Source organism: Bufo bufo, chromosome 2 (assembly GCF_905171765.1).
Source record: "Bufo bufo chromosome 2, aBufBuf1.1, whole genome shotgun sequence".
NCBI lineage: Eukaryota > Metazoa > Chordata > Amphibia > Anura > Bufonidae > Bufo > Bufo bufo.
The window spans coordinates 589,658,194-589,684,196 of record NC_053390.1 but is presented as its reverse complement, the minus strand read 5'-3'; the positions used below and the strand labels follow the sequence as shown (position 1 = coordinate 589,684,196).

The 26,003-nt window shown below is 45.4% G+C and overlaps 1 protein-coding gene across 1 annotated transcript in view; it reads right to left on the bottom strand.

Annotated features, from left to right (window-relative positions):
- The window catches only part of PDE5A (phosphodiesterase 5A), a 404,052-nt gene that overhangs the window by 51,249 nt on the left and 326,800 nt on the right, over positions 1-26,003 (bottom strand). Inside the window, exons 14-17 of the mRNA XM_040418267.1 lie at positions 25,091-25,216; positions 11,645-11,739; positions 2,460-2,547; positions 192-292 (exon numbers count right to left, since the gene is read on the bottom strand). Coding sequence (XP_040274201.1) covers positions 192-292; positions 2,460-2,547; positions 11,645-11,739; positions 25,091-25,216 — 410 coding nt within the window. The remainder of the gene's footprint in view (positions 1-191; positions 293-2,459; positions 2,548-11,644; positions 11,740-25,090; positions 25,217-26,003) is intronic.

Here is a 26,003-nt window from a genome sequence, read left to right as displayed (position 1 = left end):
ATACCCAAATGAAATGTGAAGCCTGAAGGCTGTAAGACAGATTGTTTATGACGCACACAAGTACTAGGCACTGCCAAGGAAAATAACTTAGCCATTCCTTTTTTGGTCAGTGAGACTGTGCAATGGCTAAAAATGAATAAATCAAATATGGGCTGTAATATCAATAAAATCCTTGGATAATATGGACTTACTTTATATAAAGAGCCAAATCTGTAGCTAGGATAGCCTGCTTTATCATCTTCAGTACAGACTTGTAGTCCTGAACAGAGAGACCGCTCAGAATCTGATTACCCTGAAAAGACATCCAGACTTTATTCTTTGAGTCATAGCTCCATTTGCCAGGCTACATGTTTACTCCATAAATACATAAAAATGTAATCTCAGAAATTAAACATTATATGGGTAAAATATTTTAAAACATCAACATAAAAAAAGAAAAGAAAAATGTACAAATGAAACAGCAAAAAGCTACAAATTAAAGGTATATATTAAGAAATTAAAGGGGTTGTCTGGGCTTTTATCAGATCGTCGGGGGTCTGACACCCGACACCCCGCTGATCAGCTGTAAGAGGAGACGGCGTGCAGTGCCACTGCTGCTGTCTATGGCAAAGACCATAGACAGCAGTGGTGAACAGGAAGAGAGAAGGGAGATGGCACTGTGACACGTCTACTCGTACTGCTGATCGGCGTGGGGGGGGCGGTTGTCAGTCCCACGATGATCTAATACTGATAAAATATTCCGAGGATAGGTCATCAATAGTAAAAGCCCAGACAACCCCTTTAATCATCAAAGAATGCTGACCCTGTTGAGATGAAAAGCAACAAATTTGTGAACACCATTTGGCTGCTTTCTTCCATAAATTGCACCACAGCTGTGTCTGTATGAAAACCTCACAGAACCTATTGACAGGTGTGTTGCTGTTTTTGGAAGAAAGCAGTCATGTTTTTAAACATGCGCAACTCCCCTAATTATTAGATTTTACACAAACATCATTTATTTTTCATTTTTCATGAATTTCTTGAAACAGCGTAGCACAGCAATCTATGTTGTTACTGAGTTAGGAAGACACCATAGCTTGCTGTGCTACACTGTTTCTATAGCTCTCATCCACTGCAATGGATGCTACTGAACAGCCAGCCACTGGGAGTTTTAGGGGATGTATTTTGTGCTGCTGGCAGTATTTTGTGATGGACTGTGGTATTTGGCTTTGTTGGGGTGGTATAATGGCCCACAATATGGTATTGCTGGCCCTGCCTTACATCAATTTGGATCCGACAACAAAACGGGGTCAGTTTTAGTATTTTTTCAATGGCAACTTTAAGTTCTCAGTCCGCCGCTGCATAACTGACACCTGCATGCAGCCTTCGGGATAAGATGTTTAACCCCTCAGTGCAGTCAATAGTAACAGTGGAATTTGCACAGTCCCCTGATCGACCTCCCCATGTTGGAGTTGAGGGGTGCTAAGCAGTTGTCATGGCCTCTGGCAGGGTATAATAGGATGCCAGTAAAATCATAATACGCAGCAATACAGAAGTACGGGGAGAACCTAAGGGGATTAAAAAAGGTTTAGAAAATGAAAACAAAAAAAATAAAAAAAAATCAAATATTGGAAGTTCACCCCTTTTTCTCATTATATTAAAATAAAACTTATGTTCAACTTTTGTTATTAACTTCCTATAGTGAACATAGTAAAAATAAATCTGAAAGTCAGAATTGTTGTTTTTTGGTCACCTTGCCTCCCCCCCCAAAATAGAATACAATAAAGTTGTATGCATCATGCAAGAAACAAGCCTTCAACTCTACTGAGGTAAAACTAAAAAGGTTAAGGGCACATTTATTAATATTTTTTTGAAATGAATAAAACATAATAAAAACTATATCATAATAATAAAAAATAATCATTGTAACTGTTTTGACCAGCAGAATAAACTCCTCATGTTATTTTTAGGGAATGCTTTTGTCTATTTCTCCCCACAAACTTTTTCACATTAAAATAATATATGGGTGCCATTAAAAACACATGTCCTGCAAAAAAGTGCCGCCGATTCATAGATCTCCAATCCAGTAACATCCTTTTTAGCTTTTTTCTTGTACTGCTGACGAGCCCTTCTCTTCCGGCATGGGCAATGTAAGGGCATCATCACTGACGACACATACTTTGTAGGCCTAAACAGTCTGTGGAGAAGTAGTACTTCCCTGGCGCATGTGCAGTAAATGTCCGGGCCACAGGACTGATCCTGGTAACACAGTGAAGTCGATGGCACAGGGAAAAATAAGGTATATGGGGGATATCCAGGGCGTATGGGGGGTAAGGTGTGCAGGGTCCTGAAGAATCTCTTTAATTCAGAAACACATGACAAATTGCAAAAAATAACTATTACATTACGCAGAATATATGTCTTATATCATCCAAAACTGATGACAGAAAAAAATACTAAGATATATTTCCTTTTTTCACCTGGCTGTTTAGAATCATGAGGCACTGATCAAAGTGGTGATTCTCCATAATGGAATGGCAGTAGAGCTGGGCTAACGGATGCTCACTCCTGGAAAAGGATGAAAAAAATATTAATAACCAAGTGCATTTTAAAATATATGCATTATTCTCATTAGCCAGTGTATATATATATACATACAGTACAGACCAAAAGTTTGGACACACCTTCTCATTTAAAGAGTTTTCTTTATTTTCATGACTATGAAGGCATCAAAACTATGAATTAACACATGTGGAATTATATACATAACAAACAAGTGTGAAACAACTGAAAATATGTCATATTCTAGGTTCTTCAAAGTAGCCACCTTTTGCTTTGATTACTGCTTTACACACTCTTGGCATTCTCTTGATGAGCTTCAAGAGGTAGTCCCCTGAAATGGTCTTCCAACAGTCTTGAAGGAGTTCCCAGAGATGCTTAGCACTTGTTGGCCCTTTTGCCTTCACTCTGCGGTCCAGCTCACCCCAAACCATCTCGATTGGGTTCAGGTCCGGTGACTGTGGAGGCCAGGTCCTCTGGCGCAGCACCCCATCACTCTCCTTCATGGTCAAATAGCCCTTACTTTCAAAGTTTTCCCAATTTTTCAGCTGACTGACTGACCTTCATTTCTTAAAGTAATGATGGCCACTCGTTTTTCTTTACTTAGCTGCTTTTTTCTTGCCATAATACAAATTCTAACAGTCTATTCAGTAGGACTATCAGCTGTGTATCCACCTGACTTCTCCTCAACGCCACTGATGGTCCCAACCCCATTTATAAGGCAAGAAATCCCACTTATTAAACCTGACAGGGCACACCTGTGAAGTGAAAACCATTTCAGGGGACTACCTCTTGAAGCTCATCAAGAGAATGCCAAGAGTGTGCAAAGCAGTAATCAAAGCAAAAGGTGGCTACTTTGAAGAACCAAGAATATGACATATTTTCAGTTGTTTCACACTTGTTTGTTATGTATATAATTCCACATGTGTTAATTCATAGTTTTGATGCCTTCAGTGTGAATCTACAATTTTCATAGTCATGAAAATAAAGAAAACTCTTTGAATGAGAAGGTGTGTCCAAACTTTTGGTCTGTACTGTATATATATTCTTTTTTCATGTTTTGGTGCCTCACAACCTGGAATTAACATGGATTGGTTGAGGATTTGCATCATGTAATTTACAGAACATGCCCACAACTTTGAAGATGTTTTTTTTTATTTTTTATTGTGAAGCAAACAACAAATAGGACAAAATAAACGAAAAAGTCAATGTACATAACTATTCACCCCCTAAAGTCAATACTTTGTAGAACCACCTTTTGCGGCAATCACAGCTCCAAGTCGCTTTGGATAAGTCTCTATGAGCTTGTCACATTTTACCACTGGGATTTATGCCCAATCCTCCTTGCAAAACTGCTCCAGCTCCTTCAAGTTGGATGGTTTGTACTTGTGAACAGCAATCTTTAAGTCTGACCACAGATTTTCTATTGGATTGAGATCTGGGCTTTGGCTAGGCCATTCCAACACATTTATATGTTTCCCCTTAAACCAGTCAAGTGTTACTTTAGCAGTGTCTTTGGGGTCATTGTCCTGCTGGAAGGTGAACCTCCGTCCTAGCTTCAAATCACGCACAGAGTGGTACAGGTTTTTCTCAAGAATATCCCTGTATTTAGTACCATCCATCTTTCCCTCAATTCTGACCAGTTTCCCAGTCCCGGCTGCTGGAAAACATCCCCACAGCATGATGCTGCCACCACGTTTCACTGTGGGGATGGTGTTCTTTGGGTGATGTGATGTGTTGGGTTTGCGCCAGACATAGCGTTTTCTTTGATGGCCGAAAAGTTACATTTTAGCCTCATCAGACCAGAGCACCTTTCTCCATACATTTTGGGAGTCTCCCATATGCCTTTTCGCAAACTTACAACGTGCCTTTTTGTTTTTTGCTGAAAGTAATGGTTTTCTTATGGCCACTCTGCCATAAAGCCCAACTCTATGGAGCGTATAGCTTATTGTCGTCCTATGTACAGATACTCCAGTCTCCTGCTGTGGAACTCTGCAGCTCCTCCAGGGTTACCTTAGGTCTCTTTGCTGCCTCTCTGATTAATGCCCTCCTTGCCTGGTCCGTGAGTTTTGGTGGGCGGCCATCTTTTGGCAGGTTTGCTGTTGTGCCATGTTCTTTCCATGTGGTTATGATAGATTTGATGGTGCTCCTGGGGATCATCAAAGATTTGGATATTTTTTTTATAACCTAACCCTGACTAGTACTTCTCAACAAAATTGTCCCTTACTTGTTCTTCATGGCAGTGTTTGGTTAGTGATGCCTCTTGCTTAGGTGTTGCAGCCTCTGGACCCTTTCAAAAAAGGTGTGTATTTGTAATGACAGATCATGTGACACTTAGATTGCACACAGGTGGACATCATTTCACTAATTATGTGACTTCTGAAGGTAATTGGAGCTTTTTATGGACTTCCTAACAAAGGGGGAGAATACATACACACGTGCAAATTTTCAGTTTTCTATTTCTAAACAATAGTTTTATTTTTATATTTTTCTAATTTCATTTCATTCTGACCTGCCTTGTAAAGACCTACGTATTTGTCCATGGGAGAACCTCCTCAACGACTGATTCTTTAATCAAGATGAAAGGAGAAGTGTTGGATGAATGTTGTGACTTTGCCGAAAAGAGGCCATTCCAAGGTTGACCGTACCCCACAAAGAAGGAGGTGCTACGTGGATCAACCTAGAGACTGTGAGGGTGAAGCCATCCCAGAGTCTGATCAATAAAAGACGACATTGGGAGTAGCTGATACCTGAAGATTGGCACTGACAGACAGCAGAAATGAAAGAGCTTCATTCTGGAGAAAGTTCCAGAGCAAGATCCAGAGAAAGGTGAACATGGTTTATTCTGTGGATGGAGACGTTGGGTAATGGTGAAGGGCAGGGGGATTGTAGAGAGAAGTGGTAAATTTATGCATACATATGTATATATGTCTCTAGTAAGATATACATATATATATATATATATATATATATATATATACATATTTGCCCTGAATGTCCAGTGGGGTTATATGTTTGCATTTTATACATATATATATATATATATATATATATATATATCCCCCTTGTATATATCCCAGTATGTGTGTATATATATATATATATATATATATATATATATATATATACATACACATATATGCCCCTGTAATTTATAAGCATATTGTGACACAGTAAGGGGAATGGTCTGGGAAAACAGGTATTTTCCTCCCAGCGCGTGCTGCTGGGCTGATTTGCAGCCAAATGGGGTCAAATACCGGACTGGATTTTAATTGCTTGTCTGGGTTTTTGGCAGCACCTGGCTGTCCTTAAATATGCAGCTGGGTTCAGCAGCAGGATCTCTGTGTTGGGATCTGAGCCTTGGTGCCAGGTTGGAGGGCTGAGAACCATGGGCCGAGGAAACAGGCCCCCTAAAGCCTGCCGTGGACTGCTGGAGGCAGAACTGACATCAAGGTGACTTGTCTTATATGAACTTTCCAATTTGTGTGAAGTAACACCAAGATGTACTTTCCATTGTGTGTGAAGTAAACACCAAGACTGCAAAGTAACGCATTGTTTTGTGCATTTGCCTCATGTGTGAATAAACACTGAAGTTTTGCGTTACGAACTTGTCTTTTGCCTCTGTACTGCGTCCGATCTACCAGAGCGAAATTCCACAATATCTATATATACTTAAATGCTCTGAGTAATGCCCCCCAATCACGGGTGCCCCCTACCACCAGCTGATGAATCCTCCTGCAGGCGCATGCCCGGATAACTGGACAAATGTGTCCAGTTGCGGGCACATCAAAAGACAGAGGATCAAAGAGTTCCTCTGCCTTTTGTAAAACACCTCCGGCAGGGCCAGAGATGTTTGGCATAACAAGGACAGGGGGAAAAAGGGTTGCCCTGCCCTTGTATGCAGCGTACCTAATTACAGTGCCAGAGGTACGCGGTCATTTCAAAGGCAGGAGGATCGAAGCGATCCTCCGCCTGGAAGCGAGGGCTGGTGCTGTGATGTCATATTACCGCGTCAGCCCACGTGCACTTGCCTGCAGGCGTGCTCCCACTTAATAGTCTCCCATTTAATAGTCCGGCGGCGGAGCACTCAACAGTTGAGCCCTGCAGCCCAAGCAAGAATCATTCCCTAGAAAACGAGCATCCACAAGCGAGAACTAACCCCTGGAAAACGAGCCTAAGCAAGGATCATCCCCTAGGAACGAGCATTAACCCCTTAAAGGCTGGCTGAGTATCATTAACCCATGTACCCCTGCATTGCTATTATTAATCCTTTCCCACTGCCACCAATATATCCATACACCCTGCAATATTACCCCCTACATTATATATCCCTACTCCCTGCAATATTACCCCTGCATTATCCCTGAAATATTAACCCCTGCAGTGCCTACCCCAAATAAGTCATTTACCCCTACCTTGCCATATCCCTGTATTGCCCTATACCACCAATGCAGTATCTCTTTTCTTATATCCCATTAACCCCTGCCATACCCCTGCATCCCACAGCTACCCCTGTATTGTCCTGTTAACCCCTGCATTGCCATTATTGTAATCAACCCCTTTTATCCCGTACGGACAGTTTATAGCCAGGTGGGAGGGTGCTGTGGTTATGTGTGTGAGTATATGTCTAGCTAGATTTTGGGGTGGAATTATAGTTGGAATTGTATAGTGTTAGTGTAGTTAGGTTTATTATTGTGCTGTTAGTGTATCACCGTGTGCATCTATATGTATATATATTTATATAGCCATTGATATAAATATTTATAGCAGAAATAATTGACTGTAGACTTGTTAATTGTTTAATAAATTCTTTATTATTCAGATACAGCAGATAGTCTTTTGTAGCTGCCGCAATTCAGCGTACGCAGTTCAGGAAAAGAGAGCAACAGGGAAAATAAAGGAAATAGGCGGAGTCAACATTAGAGGTTTACGCCTATTTATTATTAATCCAAAATATTAATAATTAATATTTCCCTTTTACACGCTCACATAAGCACCACCTCCTATTTAAACAGCTGATTAGAGGAGGTGCCAGAAGTGGGACCCCCACCGATCAGGAATTGATTACCTATCCTGAGGATTGGTCATCAATATGTACCAGCTGCACAACTCCTTTAATAGGAAGCTGTCGCAAGCTCCATAGACTGCAATACCATAATAGAACAGTATATGGATCGAATGTTCAAGTCCCCTAAAGGGACTAAAAATGATACTAAAAAGTCCCAAATTATAGAAAATTCTAATCATACCCTTGCTCAATTTTACAAATCATAACCTTGCTCAATAAAAAAATATAAACATTGGTATTGCTGTATCACAAAATGTCCAAAATATAAAAATTTGAAATAATTTCAAATGCATGGTGTACACCTTAACTGGAAAAATAAAAATGCTTAAAGGGAACCTGTCACCAGGATTTTGTGTATAGAGCTGAGGACATGGGTTGCTAGATGGCCGCTAGCACATCCGCAATACCCAGTCCCCATAGCTCTGTGTGCTTTTATTGTGTCAAAAAACCGATTTGATACATATGCAAATTAAGATAAAAGAGTCATATCTTACATATCTTATCAAGCTCTGACTCATCTCAGGTTAATTTGCATATGTATCAAATCGGTTTTTTGACACAATAAAAGCACACAGAGCTATGGGGACTGGGTATTGCGGATGTGCTAGCGGCCATCTAGCAACCCATGTCCTCAGCTCTATAACCAAAATCCCGGTGACAGGTTCCCTTTAAATTGCTGTTTAATACCTCGCCCACTGGAAAAATTTAATAAGGAATCAAAGTTTTTTTTTATAGTTTTTTATAGTTATTTTCAATACAAGATATGGTAAATGAAATGGTGCCATTACATATAAGCCCTCTTATGCTATGTGAACAGAAAAGTAAAAAAGTTATAGTTCTTGGCACCTGATCAAACTCAAACAGTCCTGGAGACCCAGTGCTAATGCAGATCGCACACATTTAACCCTGCACCCTTCTGAGAGAACTTCAGCTAAGAACTCCTCTCCCTTGCTGAGATCGGGGAAGGCATTCCATAGTAAAAGGAGGCCTAAGGGCTCATACACGACCGTATTTTCTTTCCGCGTCCGTTCCGTTTTTTTTAGGACTGTATCCGGAACTATTCATTTCAATGGGTCCGCAAAAAAAACAGAAGTTACTCTGTGTGCATTCCGTTTTCGTATGTCCGTATTTCCGTTCTGATAAAAAATAGAACATGTTCTATTATTGTCCGCATTAGAGACAAGGATAGCACTGTTCTATTAGGGCCCAGCTGTTCCATTCCGCAAAATATGGAACGCACACGGACGCCATCCGTATTTTTTGCGGATCACAAAATACATACGGTCGTGTGCATGAGCCTTAAGCCTGTACACATATTTCAATGTTGGCCTGCAGATGGCAGCACTGCATTGGAATATACTGAATTCTGTAACAGATAAAAATCCATTACAGAATGCAAGTTTCAAGTATGTTTTTAAAAATGTAAAAATTCAAATCTCTTCCCTTTCCCCAGAATTAAAATAAATACATTTATTCCATACAGTGAAGGTCATAATGAAAAAGAAAATCAAAATGACTGATTAGTTTTTTTCACATCCAGCAAAAAACTGAATAAAAAGTGATCAAAAAGTCAGACACTCCAAAATGGTATCACTAAAAACTACACATCACTGTGCAAAAAATTAGCCTCCAAACAGCTCTGTAGACATCAAAATAAAACATTTATAGGGGTCAGAATATGGTGATGAAAAGAAAAAATTCATTTTTTCCCAAACGTTTTTTTCAGTATTAAAACACAAGAAAAACTATACAAATGTAGTACCTCTGTAATTGTACTGACCCAGAGAATGAAGGTAACAGGTCAATTTTTTCCCCATAGGGAACATTATAATAACAAAACCTTGAAAACTGTGCAGGAATTGCATTTTTTTTCCATTTCCACCCCATTTGAATTTTTTTTCCGGCTTCCCACTAAATTGTATGCAATATTAAATAGTGCTTTTAGAAAGTACAGCTTTTCCCGCAAAAAACAAACCCTCATACGGATATATGAATGGAAAAATAACAAAATGTATGACAGGCAGGGAGTAAAAAACTAAAATGCAAAAAAGGAAAATCGCCACCTTCTAAAGAGCATCGGTCACCAATTACTGAGCTTTAATCAATGACACTTTCATTATATTCTCTTGTGAGGATTTAATCAAATGAGGTCTTTGCTAACCCCTTTTTTTTTTTTTTTTTACTGATGAACGATGAGTTTAAGGACCTTTCTAGTCTTTGAATGTGTTTGGAAGCTGAAAATATTTCCGAATGTGTTATTTGAAGTTAAAAGATTTGTGAAAAACACAGAGAAACATTTTTCCTCTAGCAATAAGTAAGTAAAGGCGGTGGTTTATGATGAGAACCCTTTTTAAATAGAATCTGACATGTCGATCAGCTGATGGCCATGGGTCTGGATTCTCTAACCTACGGTGATTAGCTGTTATCCCAGGGCAAGCCACTTCTGGCCAGACATTTCCCCTGCAGCAGCCACAAATTAAAGGCTATATACAGTATATAATGCCCCATAAAAGACATAAGAAAAACAAGATACTGCTGGTGGGGAGCACTGTCAAAAAACAAGTGAAATAAAAACACGCTGAACTTCTTTATATTACACAATGGCAACAAAAAGTCCACAAAAAATAGGCATGTAACTCAGAAACCTAAGGCCTCTTTCACACGGGCGTTGCGGGAAAAGATGCGGGTGCATTGCGGGAACATGTGCGATTTTTCCCCGCCAGTGCAAAGCGTTTTAATGCGTTTTGCACGCGCGTGAGAAAAATCGGCATGTTTGGTACCCAGACCCGAACTTCTTCACAGAAGTTCGGGTTTGGGTTCAGTATTCTGTAAATTTTTATTATTTTACCTTATAACATGGTTATAAGGGAAAATAATAGCATTCTTTAATACAGAATGCTTAGTAAAAGGTCAATTGAGGGTTAAAAAAAATAAAAAATTAACTCACCTCCTCCAATTGATCACATAGCTGCGGGTCTCCTGTTCTTTCTTCAGGACCTGTCAAAGGACCTGTGGTGATGTCACTGTGCTCATCACATGGTCCATCACCATGGTGATGGATCATGAGATGTATCATGTGATGAGCACAGTGATGTCACCACAGGTCCTTTGACAGGTCCTAAAAAAAGAACAGGAGACTGGCAGCTACGTGATCAATTGGAGGAGGTGAGTAAATTTATTTTTTATTTTTTAACCCTCAATTGACCTTCTACTAAGCATTCTGTATTAAAGAATGCTATTATTTTCCCTTATAACTATGTTATAAGGGAATATAATACAGTGAATACTTTCATCCTAGCAACCATGCGTGAAAATCGCACTTACTTGCGATTTTCACGCAGCCCCATTCACTTCAATGGGGCCTGCGTTGCGTGAAAAACGCACAATATAGAGCTTGCTGCGATTTTCACACAACGCACAAGTGATGCGTGAAAATCACCGCTCATGTGCACAGCCCCATAGAAATGAATGGGTCCTGATTCAGTGCGGGTGCAATGCGTTCACCTCACGCATTGTACCCGCACGGAAAACTCGTCCGTGTAAAAGGGGCCTAACTAAGCAAAAGGAAGAAACTGACTTGTGGTCCAAGCCAGTCTTGCTTGTGACTGAATTTACACAAAGACTGCGATGGTCATTTATTATACTGAAATACACCTATATTAGGCGTATTTCAGGCGTGGTTGGCAGAGCAGCGGTTATTTGTGTCGTTATCTGTGACTTTTCCTCTCTCACACCAGGTCTAAAATTGTGGGCGTGGTTTAGGCATCTCATTTATCATTTTCTATGCCTGTTTTATGTGTAGAAAATGGTCTAAATGTAAGCCAGCAAGGAAGCTGTCTTACATGTAGAACTGGTGCTGGATGTGCCAAAGTTATGGAGAGGCTGTCGCCACTTCATAACCTCGGCAGATCCACCGCCAGCTATGGGGCTTTATTAAGACCGGCGTCTAAAACGCTGGTTAATAAATGTGCCCCTGCATTCACAAAGGTGAGACAGCTTCACAGATAAAGTAGTACGGAAGACCAGATTTGCTCTTACCTCTGTATAAAAGAATTGTTAACCCCTCTGTGATCCAAATCATGGCTTAATGTGGCAATCATCAAGGATAAAATCTCTAGATCACTGAGCTTATTCTATAGGAAGAAATACAAGTATTAAATGGCTTTAAGGGTCCTTACACACATGAAATTGGCTCTGGAGTGTTCTGCTATTAAAAAAAAAATGACAAAAGCTTGCTTTTTTTGTAGGGCACCTGCATTTTTGCTGTGGTTTTCTGGTTTTTTTGGGTGGCGTTTTTTTTCTAAATGACAGTATGAACTGTGTTTTTTATGGTTTTTTCCCCCTATAGTGAAGGAAATGTACAAACGGCTGAAAAAAATTACAGAGCTACAGCATGGTGCTCCGTTTTTGAAAAGGCAAAAAAGCACCACGTAAGGAGCAAAAACATCCTGTGTTTCATATATCCCATAGACATTCAGCTAACATCTAGAGCTGGCATTTTTTTACTCCAAAAAACACACTGAAAAAGGAGATTTTTTGTGAAACTCACCTGTAAAATCTTTTTCTCGTCTTTTCCATTGGGGGACACAGACCATGGGTATAGCTTAGGCCAGTGATAGGCAAACTGCGGCTCTCCAGCTGTTGCAGAACTACAACTCCCAGCATGCAAAGACTGCCTACAGCTTTCAGCCTACAGCAGGGCATGGTGAGAGTTGTAGTTTTGCAACAGCTGGAGAGCTGCAGTTTGCCTATCACTGGCTTAGGCCATTACTAGGAGGAGACACTATGCAAATAATAAAAAACAGCTCCTCCTCCACTGACTATACCCCCATGCTCCAACAGGAGGACCTCAGTGCGTGCAAAAGCAGTAGGAGAAGGAGATCAGAAAGCAAATATTAACAAAGAAAAGCAGAACCAAGGAACACCGCCATCGGGTTAACCATAAGGTCCCACTAGAATAGAAAAAATCCCTCGTGCAACAGACAAGAATGGGTGGGAGCTGTGTCCCCCAATGGAAAAGACGAGAAAAAGATTTTACAGGTGAGTTTCACAAAAAATCTCCTTTTCTCGCCCATTCCATTGGGGAACACAGACCATGGGACGTCCTAGAGCAGTCCATGGGGTGGGAAGACCTGCACCTCCAGAGGGAAAACGTCCAACGGTTAAACAGGAACCACAGCCTGCAATACCTTGCGCCCTAGGGCAGCATCAGCCGACGCCAAAGAGTGCATCTGGTAGAACTTTGTAAAGGTATGTAAGGACAACCAGGTGGCCGCCTTACAAAGTTGTGATGTAGAGGCTCGATTGTGCCTAGCCCAGGAGACCCCCACCGCCCTGGTGGAGTGCGCGGTAACCCCTGCTGGGGGAACCCTACCCCGGGACCGATAGGGCATGGCAATAGTCGACCGAATCCACCGAGCCACAGTGACCTTGGAGGCCGCCAGACCCTTACGAGGCCCCTCGGGAACTAAAAAAAGGGAGTCCGAGCGGCGAAATGGGGCAGTAACCGACAGGTACACCCTAAAGCACGGACAGCATCCAGAGAATGGAGAGCGCGCTCCTTGGGGTTCGCCGGAGCGGGGCAAAAGGATGGCAGGACTATGTCCTCATTAAGGTGGAAGGCGGAAACCACCTTGGGCAAAAAGGAAGGGACAGGGCGCAGTACCACCTAGTCCTTGTGGAAGACCAAAAAGGGCTCTTTAGAGGAAAGGGCGGCCAGCTCCGATACCCTCCTGATAGAGGTGATGGCCACCAAAAAGACCACCTTCCAGGTGAGAAAGCTCAGGAAAATATTCCTCAGAGGCTCAAAAGGAGCCGCCTGGAGAGAAGACAGAACCAGGTTCAGATCCTGGGGGGGCAGAGGAGGGACATACGGAGGGACCGAATGCGCCACCCCCTGCAGGAAGGTCCTCACCGGACCTAGCAGAGCCAGAGAGCCCTGAAAGAAAATGTCCAGAGCGGAGACCTGACCCTTCAGAGAGCTCAGGAACATTCCCATCTCAAGACCCGACTGGAGAAAGGAGAGGACCACCGTAACGGAGAAATGAAGGGAAAAACACCTATCTTCTCACAAAAGGCAAGAAAGGCCTTCCAGGTACGATAGTATATCCGGGAGGAAGCTGGTTTCCTGGCTTTGATCATGGTCTTGTCACGAGGGTGTCAAGAGCCACGCCTGACTCCGTTATACCCGGGGTCAGGAAGTCGCAGCGGGTGGCTGCGCGCTCTATGTCTAAAGACAGTGCTGTTTATTAATGGTAGCTTTCTGGGTTTGCCTTGCAATCCTTTTTGGCTCACTCAGGGATCCGTAGCTTCTCCTCCTCAGCTGTTTCTTGTCCAGCAATCCCAACCTCCTTATATTCCCATCTCTCACTTCTCTGGTTGCCAGATATAGAGCTTCCTGCCTGGACTTCTATACTGACCCACTGGAGCTGTGTGGCTGTGTTCCCTGGTTGTTGTTCCAGAACGTTACCCTCCGGATCCCTGTTGGGCCTTGGTGGTCTGCTGTTGTCGCCCACCTGGGATTATATGTTTGTCTGTATTGTCTGTCCTCTCCTTGATGTTTTCCTCTTAGTGTCAGTGGTGCGGACAAGTGATCCCACCACCCCGTTCATTACATTACAAGGTGAGTCAGGGGTCACCATCTTTCCCTCTCCCTTGGACAGGGCCTTCCCATTTCCCTCCCTTTGCGTGACGCCGGTCATTACATTATATCTGGTCCTTATTTTGTGTAGGTAAAAAAAAAAAACTTTTTCTTTCTACCTACTTAGAATCCAGTATGGATCCAATTGCTGCTTTGTCAAAGCAACTTCAAGGCCTGTCTTTGGAGGTGGCAGGATTGAAGGCGTCGGTCCTCCAGCAACAGCAGCAATTGCTACAGACCGCAAGCCCAGCGGTTGCTACAGGTAACCAGGTTGTTGCGGAACCCAAGGTTGCTCTTCCTGACAGATTTTCTGGGGGAAGGGACAAATTTGTGACGTTCCGTGAGGCCTGTAAATTATATTTTAAACTGCGCCCTTACTCCTCTGGTAATGAAGAACAGCGGGTGGGGGTTGTTATTTCCCTGCTCCAGGGGGACCCACAATCCTGGGCGTTCTCTTTACCTACTGATTCCCAGGCTCTCCGGTCAGTGGATGAATTTTTTGGGGCCTTGGGTCTCATATATGATGACCCTGACCGAATCGCACTGGCTGAATCAAAGTTACGGAGACTCCTACAGGGAGAGCGGCCAGTAGAGGAGTATTGCTCAGAGTTCCGTAGGTGGGCTACGGATACCCAGTGGAACGACCCGGCTCTCAGTAGTCAGTTCTGCTCTGGGTTATCCGAAAGGATTAAGGATGCGCTTGCGCTGTATGAGAATCCCTGTTCCCTTGATGCGGTTATGTCCCTTTCTATCAGGATAGATAGACAACTTAGGGACAGATTGAAAAATCCGGAGCAACTGGTAACCCCTCCCAAGCAGCAGTTAGTCTGTACGGACCTAGACGAGCCTATGCAGCTAGGAGGAACTACTCGTCAGGTCCGTCCTCCTGAGGCTCGCCGTAGGCGTAGGGTTTGTTTTTTCTGTGGGGAGAGGGGTCATTTTATTAATGTCTGTCCTTCCTTTCTCAAAAACAAAAGACCGTCGGAAAACTTCTAACCCCAGGCTGTGTGGAGGATGTCAGCCGGGGGGTATACGTTTCTCCCATACGAACATCGCAATTTGTGTTGCCAGCGGTTGTTGTTTTTGGTGTTAAGACGGAGACTATTTCTTTTTTTCTAGACAGTGGAGCAGGAGTAAATTTGATAGATGCCCATTTTGCCCACACTATGGGTTTGTCTCTCTCTACGCTACAGAGACCTATCCCCTATTTCGCCATTGATTCTGCTCCTCTGTCTCAGAGAAACCTCACTCACATTGTCCATAACTTACACCTTCGGGTAGGGGACCACCATAACGAGTGGCTTTCATGTTATGTTCTGGAGGGGCTTCCCACTCCTGTGGTGTTCGGTCTTCCCTGGTTGGTAGCGCACAATCCAGTGGTGGATTGGCAGGCCAGGGAGATATTGGAGTGGAGTGAGCATTGCAGAGAAAATTGCTTAAATAGCAATTGCTTAGTCGCCTCCATAGCTACCCTACCTACATTTGTTTCGGACTTTGAGGACGTTTTTTCTGAAAAGGGTTGCCAGAAGTCACCACCTCACCGTCCTTATGATTGCCCGGTTAACCTGATTCCCGGGGCAAAATTACCCAAGACCAGGTTATATAATCTTTCGGGTCCGGAGAGACAAGCCATGAAAGATTATATCTCCGAGAGCTTGGCTAAGGGACACATCAGACCCTCTTCTTCACCCGTGGCTGCAGGGTTTTTCTTCGTTAAAAAGAAAGATGGGGGCCTGCGTCCTTGCCTAGATTTTCGCGAATTAAACCGGATAACCATCCGAGACCCATACCCTCTTCCTCTCATTCCTGACCTGTTTAATCAGATTGCGGGTGCTAGGTGGTTCTCCAAACTTGATCTTAGGGGGGCCTACAATCTGATTCGTATCAAGGAAGGGGATGAGTGGAAGACAGCTTTTAACACCCCTGAGGGGCATTATGAAAATCTAGTCATGCCTTTTGGTCTGACCAATGCTCCTGCTGTCTTCCAACATTTCGTTAATGACATTTTTAGTCATCTTATCGGCAGGTTTGTGGTGATATACCTAGATGATATTTTAATTTATTCATCTGATCTGAAAACACATGAGGTGCATGTTATTTATTATCTGCTTCAGGTTTCCGTATGGATCCTAGGAAGGTCCAGGCAATTTTAGATTGGGATCTTCCTGAGAACCTCAAAGCACTGCAACGGTTCTTGGGCTTCGCAAATTTCTATAGAAAGTTCATAAAAAATTATTCGGTGATTGTAAAACCCCTTACTGACATGACTAGGAAGGGGACTGATTTTTCTAAATGGTCTGACGCCGCTAAAATTGCTTTTTCCTCTCTAAAAGAGAGGTTTACCTCGGCACCTGAACTAATCCAACCTGATGTCTCCCAGCCTTTTATTGTTGAAGTTGATGCGTCAGAGGTGGGAGTGGGGGCTGTGCTGTCTCAGGGTCTGTCTCCTGGCAAATAGCGTCCTTGTGCGTTCTTTTCTAAAAAACTATCTGCAGCAGAGAAGAACTATGATATTGGCAATAGGGAACTATTAGCTATTAAACTAGCGTTTGAAGAATGGCGTCACTTTTTAGAGGGGGCAATCCACCCAGTCACTGTGATTACGGACCACAAAAACCTTCTGTACCTCGACTCAGCTAAGCGTCTCACCCCCAGACAAGCTAGGTGGTCGCTATTTTTTTTACCAGGTTTAACTTTGTTATTACCTATCGTCCTGGGGCAAAAAATACCAAGGCAGATGCACTATCTCGTTGTTTCCCTGGAGGGGGTAATGTGAGTGATCTGGTACCCATTCTACAAAGAGGAGTGGTTGTCTCTGTGGTACACTCGCTTCTGGAGGGGAAGGTGTTAGAGGCCCAGGGGGACGCCCCGGTCTCTTGCCCCTCAGAGAAATTGTTTGTACCGTTAAACCTGCGTCTCAAATTATTAAAGGAACATCATAATTCGGCACTTGCTGGGCACCTGGGTAGTAAAGCAACCTTGGAGCTATTGTCTCGTCGTTTTTGGTGGCCAAGGTTGCGTCAGGATGTAATGGATTTTGTGTCTTCCTGTTCTACTTGTGTGCGCGCGAAAGTCTCTCATACACGTCCTGCAGGTTCTTTATTGCCACTTGTCATTCCCAATAGGCCATGGACACATCTGTCAATGGATTTTATCACTGACTTACCTTTGTCTGCGGGTAAAACAGTTATCTTGGTAGTAGTGGACAGGTTTAGCAAAATGGTACACTTCATTGCGTTACCCGCACTACCTAATGCTAAGACTCTTGCTCAGGTATTCATCAGTGAAATCGTGAAGCTTCACGGGGTCCCTTCCGATGTTGTTTCGGATCGGGGAACCCAGTTTATTTCTAAATTTTGGAAAGCTTTTTGTTCCCGTTTGGGGGTACACTTGTCCTTTTCCTCAGCTTTCCATCCTCAGTCGAATGGACAGACTGAGCGTACCAACCAAAACCTTGAGACATATCTAAGATGTTTTGTGTCTGAAAATCAAGAGGTGTGGTCATCATATTTACCGTTAGCCGAGTTTGCCATAAATAATCGCCGTCAGGAATCTACTGGCAAGTCACCATTTCTTGGTGCATATGGTTTTCATCCCCAATTCTGTACTTTCAAAGAGGGGGGTCTTCTGGGGTTCCCGAAGAGGAACGGTTTTCGTCATCTCTTTCTTCTGTATGGCAGAAAGTGCAAGCTAATTTGAAAAATATGGGAGGTAAATATAAATGCATGGCTGATAAGAGACGGTCGCCAGGTCCGGACCTAGGAGTGAATGACTATGTGTGGTTGTCTACTAGGAATATTAAATTAAAGGTTCCCTCTTGGAAACTGGGTCCTAGGTCCATTGGCCCTTACAAAATAGTAGCCATCATTAACCCCGTGGCTTTTCGCCTGGAGCTACCTCAGACTTTTAAAATCCATAACGTCTTCCATAAGTCGTTACTCAAGAAGTATGTTCCACCTCTAGAACCGTCACCACTGCCACCTTCTCCTGTTGTTGTGGATGGTAATCTAGAGTTTCAAATATCCAAAATTGTTGATTCTCGTCGGGTCCGCCGCTCTCTTCAATATCTGGTGCATTGGAGGGGTTACGGTCCCGAGGAAAGAATGTGGGTTCCAGCGTCTGAGGTAAACGCCAACAGGTTAGTTCAGGCTTTTCATGCCTCTCATCCTGAGAGACCTAGTCCTGAGTGTCCGGAGGCCCCTCGTAGAGAGGGGGGTACTGTCACGAGGGTGTCAAGAGCCACGCCTGACTCTGTTATACCCGAGGTCAGGAAGTCGCAGCGGGTGGCTGCGCGCTCTATGTCTAAAGACAGTGCTGTTTATTAATGGTAGCTTTCTGGGTTTGCCTTGCAATCCTTTTTGGCTCACTCAGGGATCCGTAGCTTCTCCTCCTCAGCTGTTTCTTGTCCAGCAATCCCAACCTCCTTATATTCCCATCTCTCACTTCTCTGGTTGCCAGATATAGAGCTTCCTGCCTGGACTTCTATACTGACCCACTGGAGCTATGTGGCTGTGTTCCCTGGTTGTTGTTCCAGAACGTTACCCGCCGGATCCCTGTTGGGCCTTGGTGGTCTGCTGTTGTCGCCCACCTGGGATTATATATTTGTCTGTATTGTCTGTCCTCTCCTTGATGTTTTCCTCTTAGTGTCAGTGGTGCGGACTAGTGATCCCACCGCCCCGTTCACTACATGGGGCTCATCTTAGGGAAAGCCAGGGTTTAGGCACGTGATCGGCGTACGGGTGAGGAACCAGTCTAGGGACGTCAGGGCAGTCAGGTGCCAGCCACAAGGTGAATCAGGGGTCACCATCTTTCCCTCTCCCTTGGACAGGGCCTTCCCATTTACCTCCCTTTGCGTGACGCCGGTCATTACAGGTCTTCACGACAGAGTCCGAGAAGCCCCTCTTCTTCAAGATGGTGGTCTCAACAGCCACGCCATTAAACAAAGTGATTGTAAATTCTGGTGGAAGAGAGGTCCTTGAGACAGCAGGTCCTCCCTGAGAGGAAGAGCCCACGGAAGGTCCGCCAGCATCCGAGTGACCTCCGAGAACCAGGCGCGGCGAGGCCAATCGGGAACGATGAGGATGGTCGGGATTGCTTCTGCCGCGACCCTGCAAAGAACCTTTGGGGGTAGAGGCAGTGGTGGGAAGACATAGAGGAGTGCGAAGTCTTGCCACGGAGACACCAGAGCGTCCACCCTGTACGCCTCCGGATCCCGAGCTCGGGCCAGGAACGTGGGAACCTTGTTGTTGAGCCTGGACGCCATCAAGTCCACGTCCGGGCGACCCCAACGGCGACAGATGTCCTCGAATACGTCTGGATGCAGAGACCACTCTCCCGGATCCACCCTGTTGCGGCTGAGAAAGTCCGCCGTCCAGTCTTCGACCCCTGGGATGTACACTGCAGACAATATTGGAACGTGAGCCTCCGCCCACTGGAGGATCCTCTTCCCCTCCTGCATCACCAGCCGGCTGCGGGTTCCGCCCTGATGATTGATGTAGGCCACAGCTGTGGCATTGTCCGACTGGATCCTTACCGGGAGAACCGTTAGGAGGGGGGTCCAATGAGACAGAGAGAGGAAAATTGCTCTGATCTCCAATATGTTGATCGGAAGGCGAGCTTACACTTCTGACCATACCCCCTGAACCGTCCGAGCCCGGAGAACGCAGCCCCAACCCAGGAGACAGGCATCGGTGGTGACGACTGTCCAGGAGATTGGGAGGAAGGATTTCCCCGAAGTCAGATTCTGAGGGGACAGCCACTACGGGAGGTTCATGCGTACCCGAGGAGGAAGACGGATCCGAGAGTCCAGACCCTTCGATGTCCTGTCCCAGAAAGACAGGATCGCCTGCTGCAGAGGCCGAGTGTGAAACTGGGCAAAGTGGACTGTCTCGAAGGAGGCCACCATAAGCCCCAGAACCTGCAAGCCCCAGAACCTGCATGGAGAGACACGGGGAATGCAGAATGCGAGACACCGACTCCCGTATCCGTGAGAACTTGCAATCCGGGAGGAATACCCGGGCTGCAGTAGTGTCCATAATCATCCCCAGGAAGGTCACCCTTTGGGAAGGTTGGAGAGAGGACTTCGGGAAGTTGATCAGCCAGCCGAACTGTTGCAGAGTCTGAACAGTGATCCTGACGCTGTCTTCGGCCTGGGGACGAGAGGGAGCCTTTATCAGAATGTCGTCCAGGTAGGGCAGCAGAGATATGCCCCTGGTACGGAGAAGCGCCATGATCGGCGCCAAGATCTTTGTGAATACCCGCGGGGCTGTCGCCAGCCCAAAGGGAAGGGCGACGAACTGATAATGATGGTCGCCAATGGCGAAGCGCAGGAACCTGTGGTGAGATTCTGCGATAGGGACATGCAGATAGGCGTCCCGGATGTCCACCGACGCGAGGAACTCCCCTGGAAGAATAGAAGCAATAACTGAGCAGAGGGATTCCATCCGGAACCTCCGCACCTGCAGGGACTTGTTTAACAGCTTCAGGTCCAGGACCGGACACACTGATCCCTCCTTCTTTGAGGAAAGAAACGTTTCGGAGGTCTGGAAACTAATTCTATCTTGTAACCGGGAGTTACAATTTCCAAGGCCCAGGCGTCTTGAACGTGAGCCCTCCAGACATGCTGAAAGGAGAGCAGACGGCCCCCCCACCGCAAGCGGTGGGGGCGCCCTTTCAGGCAGAGGACTGCTTGGGAACCGCGGAGCGGGCAGAACTCCCCTGGAACTGTGCCCGTGGGCGCCAGGAAGGTTGAGGCTTAAAGGAAGGCTTCTTGCGGGAGTCCTGAGAGCCGCCGGAGGAGGGGGCTGTCGCAGACCTGGAGGAGGAGAAGCGCCGAAAGGACTGGTTTCTAGAGCCAGAGGGGCGAGCTCTGAAGGCGTGCTTGGATCTAGATTGGGGCAGGTGTGTACTCTTGCCCCCCGTAGCGCCAGAGATAATCTCATCCAGCTTAGCACCGAAGAGCCTGGAGCCCGCAAAGGGGAGGTTAGCTTGGAGAAAGTGTCGGCGTCCCAGACCTTCAACCAGACCTCCCTGCGCTGCGTGAGAGGGCCGAAATCCGCGCAAAGAGAGTGCTGACGTCCAATGAGGCCTCACAGAGGCCTAAACTTCATCTGGAGGATGAAGTTTAGGGTGTCTGCAGAGGCATCCTGCTCCGCGAGGTCCTGATGATGGCGCTGCAACCACACCAAAAGCGTCCTGGCTACCCAGGCCGAGGCGAACGCGGGCCGCAGACCTGTGCCCGCCAGAGAGAATCTGGCTTTGGAAAGAGAGTCCAAACGCCTGTCAACTGAGTCCTGTTGGGAGGACCCATCCAGGACTGGTATTGCCGTATTCTTAGCCAATCTGGCCACCGGCGGGTCGACCTTAGGAGGAGAAGACCACTGCTGCACGTTATCTGCCGGGAAAGGATAAAGAATATCCATACGCCTCGTAGCAGAAAAGCGGTGATTAGCGCGTTCCCAAGCCTTAGAAAGGACCTTGGCGAACTCGCCATGAATGGGGAATGTGACTGCCTCTGGTTTTCTGGAATGGAAGAGGGGGAATTCCTGGCTACTAGTAGAAGGAGGTTCCCCCTGTCAAAGGTGTCACGTACCGCCGTGACCAAGTCTGCCACCATGGTGGAGAGCTTAGGTGAGGGTTCCGGCTCCGTGTCCACGTCCGAGCCGGACCTTTCCCATTCAGACCTGTAATCCCTGCGAGAAGGAGAGGCTAAACACGCCTCCAGGCGAGGGGGGGAAGCAGAGTCATCTGAGGAGGGATGCTGCTGCGTACGCTGCCTCTTAACGGTCGAGCATCCTCTGTGGGGGGCACCGTGAGGTGGAGCAGTGCTAACCACAGGCGGTGGATCAGTGGCCGCCATGCGTTCCATAAAGGCCATGGCCGCGCGCGAGACTTGGGCCAAGTCCGAGGCCGCCCTAGCTAGGGCTCCGAAGGGGCGGGGCTGGTTTGGTGGAGGGGGAGGAGGAGGTGGATGATCCTGTCCCAAGGCAAGGCAAGAGTCACAGGAACCTGTAACCGATAGTGGCAAGACCTTACAGGATCCCAGTGGGACCTGAGGTGTCGCTTTAGATTTTTTGGGGGCCCCAGGTCTTGGCATGATGGCGGCAATCCCGGAGTCAGGGTTTCCTACAGCTTTGCGGAACACTATCTGTCCTACCGTGACCTGTGAGGAGCTGGAGTAGCATTCAAGCGCAGAGAGGCGCTGAGGCAAAGCGGAAGCGCCGGAGCTGACGCGATAGGCTCCGCCCCCCCAGTCATGTCACAGATCGCGGGGAAAAATCGCGCGCGCGGGAACTATGACAAAAGGCAGACCCCGGCTCCGAAAATGGAGCCCACCGCCAGAATGCAGGGAACAAGAAGGAATCCCTCCTCCCTCTCACCCAGCCGGCCCTCCCAGATCCACAGGTAAGCCCTAAAGAACCGTGTCACAGTGTGAGCACGGGGGGAGGGGGAGCATGCAGGAGAGCCGATGTACTTATCTGGGTCCTGCAGTCTTCACCCTCTGTACCGGACCAGTAGGGTTCACCTCTTCAGTCATCTGGCACAAGGAGTGGCCATGCACTGGATAGAGGGCAGGACTAGGTGACCCCGGATCTGGTAGGCCACCGGAGTTGCAGGTCGAGCCCGGTTCCACTTATCTTCTGGGGGGAAAGGGAGGTAGCCGGGGACGGCCATTCGACCCAGGCGCTCGCTCCACTGAGAGACCAGGGACGCACCATGCGACCCTGCGTCCTCTGTTTAGAAAAAAACAAACAGGAGAAGAAAAAACTACAGGGACAACCCTGCAGGAGCAGGAGTGTCACCTCCTTATCCGACACTAAGCTAAAACTGAGGTCCTCCTGTAGGAGCATGGGGGTATAGACAGTGGAGGAAGAGCTGTTTTTTATTATTTGCATAGTGTCTCCTCCTAGTAATGGCCTAAGCTATACCCATGGTCTGTGTCCCCCAATGGAATGGGCGAGAAAACACAGGTGCAACAATGCCAATAAAAACAGAAACGTGCAGAAAAACACCACCAAAAACCCATGTGTGAAAGTACCCTAACTGCAGTTTTGGAGATAATACAAAATAGAGGACAAACCACAAATATTGTGTGGATATATGCCAGTGGGAAAGTCAGGCAGCTACAATGATGGTAAATGTTGGGGAAACAATAAAATCAGAAGAGTAATCTTCTCCCAGTTAGACAGTTTAGCGAGTGGGAGGGTACATGATGTATTTTGAAAATATCTATAGACTTAAAGTGGTCATCAGGGAATGTATCAAAATGGCCTCCATTGACTTGACCTGGAATGTGACTAGAAAGGGTTGCCTCCAAATCTGCTTAGAGGAATGAGGGGGCTAAGCCTGAATATACTGCATACTGGCGCTGAAATCACTGCATGGTGATGATATATAATGTCAGGTTGCTCAGCTTGTCAGCATATCTCATGTACGATTGAAGGGTCCTGTCAGGCTGCTCAGCCATGACAGAGGATCGCATTATTACTATCTATTTCCTGCTCTACAATGGGTAGTACTGGAGTGATTGTACATGAGAAATGTTGTCAGGCTGAGAAACCTGACAGTACATATCATCACTTTACTTAGCAAATCTATACTATTCTTTCCAGACCGCATACTTCTGGCTGCATGTCTGTTCCCCAGTGTCTGAAGGTATTCTGGAGGGCTGAAATTGTAGCAGGATGGAAAGTATGAAAACTTATAATTGAGACCCACCTCTTCAAAAAAAAAATCTAATTTTATGGGTAAAGCATATACCCAGATGTGACAGAATACTTGACATATTTAATGGTTTTACAAGCTTATAACATAAGATTACTGGGGTGTCCAAACACTCCATCAAATGCAAAAACAGGTTCTAGTGCAAGTTGTATGACGCAATGGCTGAGAATGGACACTGCTACTCCATACAATTCTATGGGAGATGACCTGGTGAGGAGGGTTGGGGGATAGTGGTCACCTGTTCTAGCAATATGTGTGATGTAAATTGTTTGGATCCCCCAATTATCATTAATCACCCATCCATAATTGATAAATCGAATTGATGAAAAAAAACCTTTAAAGGAACACAACCCATTAATGAAGGCTAATAGTAAATAAGAAATAAAGTTGCCCTTAGCATTTAGTCTGCACCACTCTTTGCATTATCCTGACACAAACAGTATGGTAGAAATCCTGCAGGGAACAAAGGGGGGTACTTTGCTGCTGATCAGCTCCAGCTGGAGAGTGAACGAGGGCTCAGTCAAGTACGAAGGGACTCGGCAGGGAGGTTCCTGCTGCAGCCAGTCGTCTTACAGCTTCTCACTGGACTACATTATAATGTTATAGTCGATGTTATATTACAATGTATTATCGTCAGAGCATTTAAGGAAATTATGTTTCTTTTTAATGTTCTGTTCTAAAAGAAAATTTATTTAGGAGAAAATTTGTCTAACGGGGGTGTCTATGTCTGAATTAGTCTATGGGCAGGAGGTAAATGGAAGTAATACATCAGGACAAGATCAGCTTGTCATGCGTCCACTCCTATGTTGTATTTCTACAGTTGTCTTCATTAATTTATTGTGATCACACAAGTTGTGTAAGCGCGCAGTCACAGAACCATGTTCAGGAAACGCAGCCCATGTCTCGGACACATCTCCTGGAACGACAGCTCCTGTGACACAAGCGCACTGCATCATATGATTTACGATGAAATGCGTTCCTATCTGACTGCAGGTCTATTGTACTGTACTCACATGACAATGTGAGTACTATCAGGAAAAACCGCTGTCGGTCTGTGAGACGGGGCTGACACATGGGCTGTGTTTCCTGCACTGCACAAGTTTCTGAGTTTAGTCCAATACCTGAATTTTGCCAGTCCTAAGGGCAGCAAACATGCATTGTGCTGTGTTGAAGGCATGTCTCCAGTTGTGATAAGCTACATTCTTCCTGTAGTTTTTCTTTACACTTAGAATCCATCTGCACAATGTCTGTGATTAAAGTAAAAACAATATTATAGACAGGCAGAATATATGGCACCTGTAGATCAAGTATTTGCAAACTTAGGTAATAAAGTTAAAGGGGTGTTCCTGGATAATTAAAAATCTACAAGTCACCCAAATGCTTAAAATAAAAAATCATGTTATCCTCACCCCTTTCTCCAGCGCTGTTCACGGCAGCACTGGTCTGGTCCTGCCATGACTCCTGTAGCCAATCACTGTCCTCACTGCAGTTTGTTAACAAGCAGCGGCAGAAGGACAGGACCAGCACAGAGAACAGAGGTACAGAAAGGGATTATCCAGCTTGTACAACCCCATAAACTGTTGCACTACTTCATTAGAAAGTCTTTCAAGGAAATTTGAGCCACTACTAAGCAATGGTTCAGGTGGATCACGTTCTTATGAGAATCCTACAAGTCTAATACGTGCTCATAATGATACATTCTACCAGCACCTCCAGTCCAGTTATTTCTAGAGGACTCATAGAATGTGTCGGTAGATAAGAACCATTTGGCCCATCTAGTCTGCCCAATATACTGAATACTATGGATAGCCCCTGGCCCTATCTTATATGAAGGATGGCCTTATGCCTATCCCATGCATGCTTAAACTCCTTCATCCTGTATTTGCAGCTACCACTTCTGCAGGAAGGCTATTCCATGCATCCACTACTCTCTCAGTAAAGTAATACTTCCTGATATTACTTTTAAACCTTTGCCCCTCTCATTTAAAACTATGTCCTCTTGTAGCAGTTTTTCTTCTTTTAAATATTCTCTCC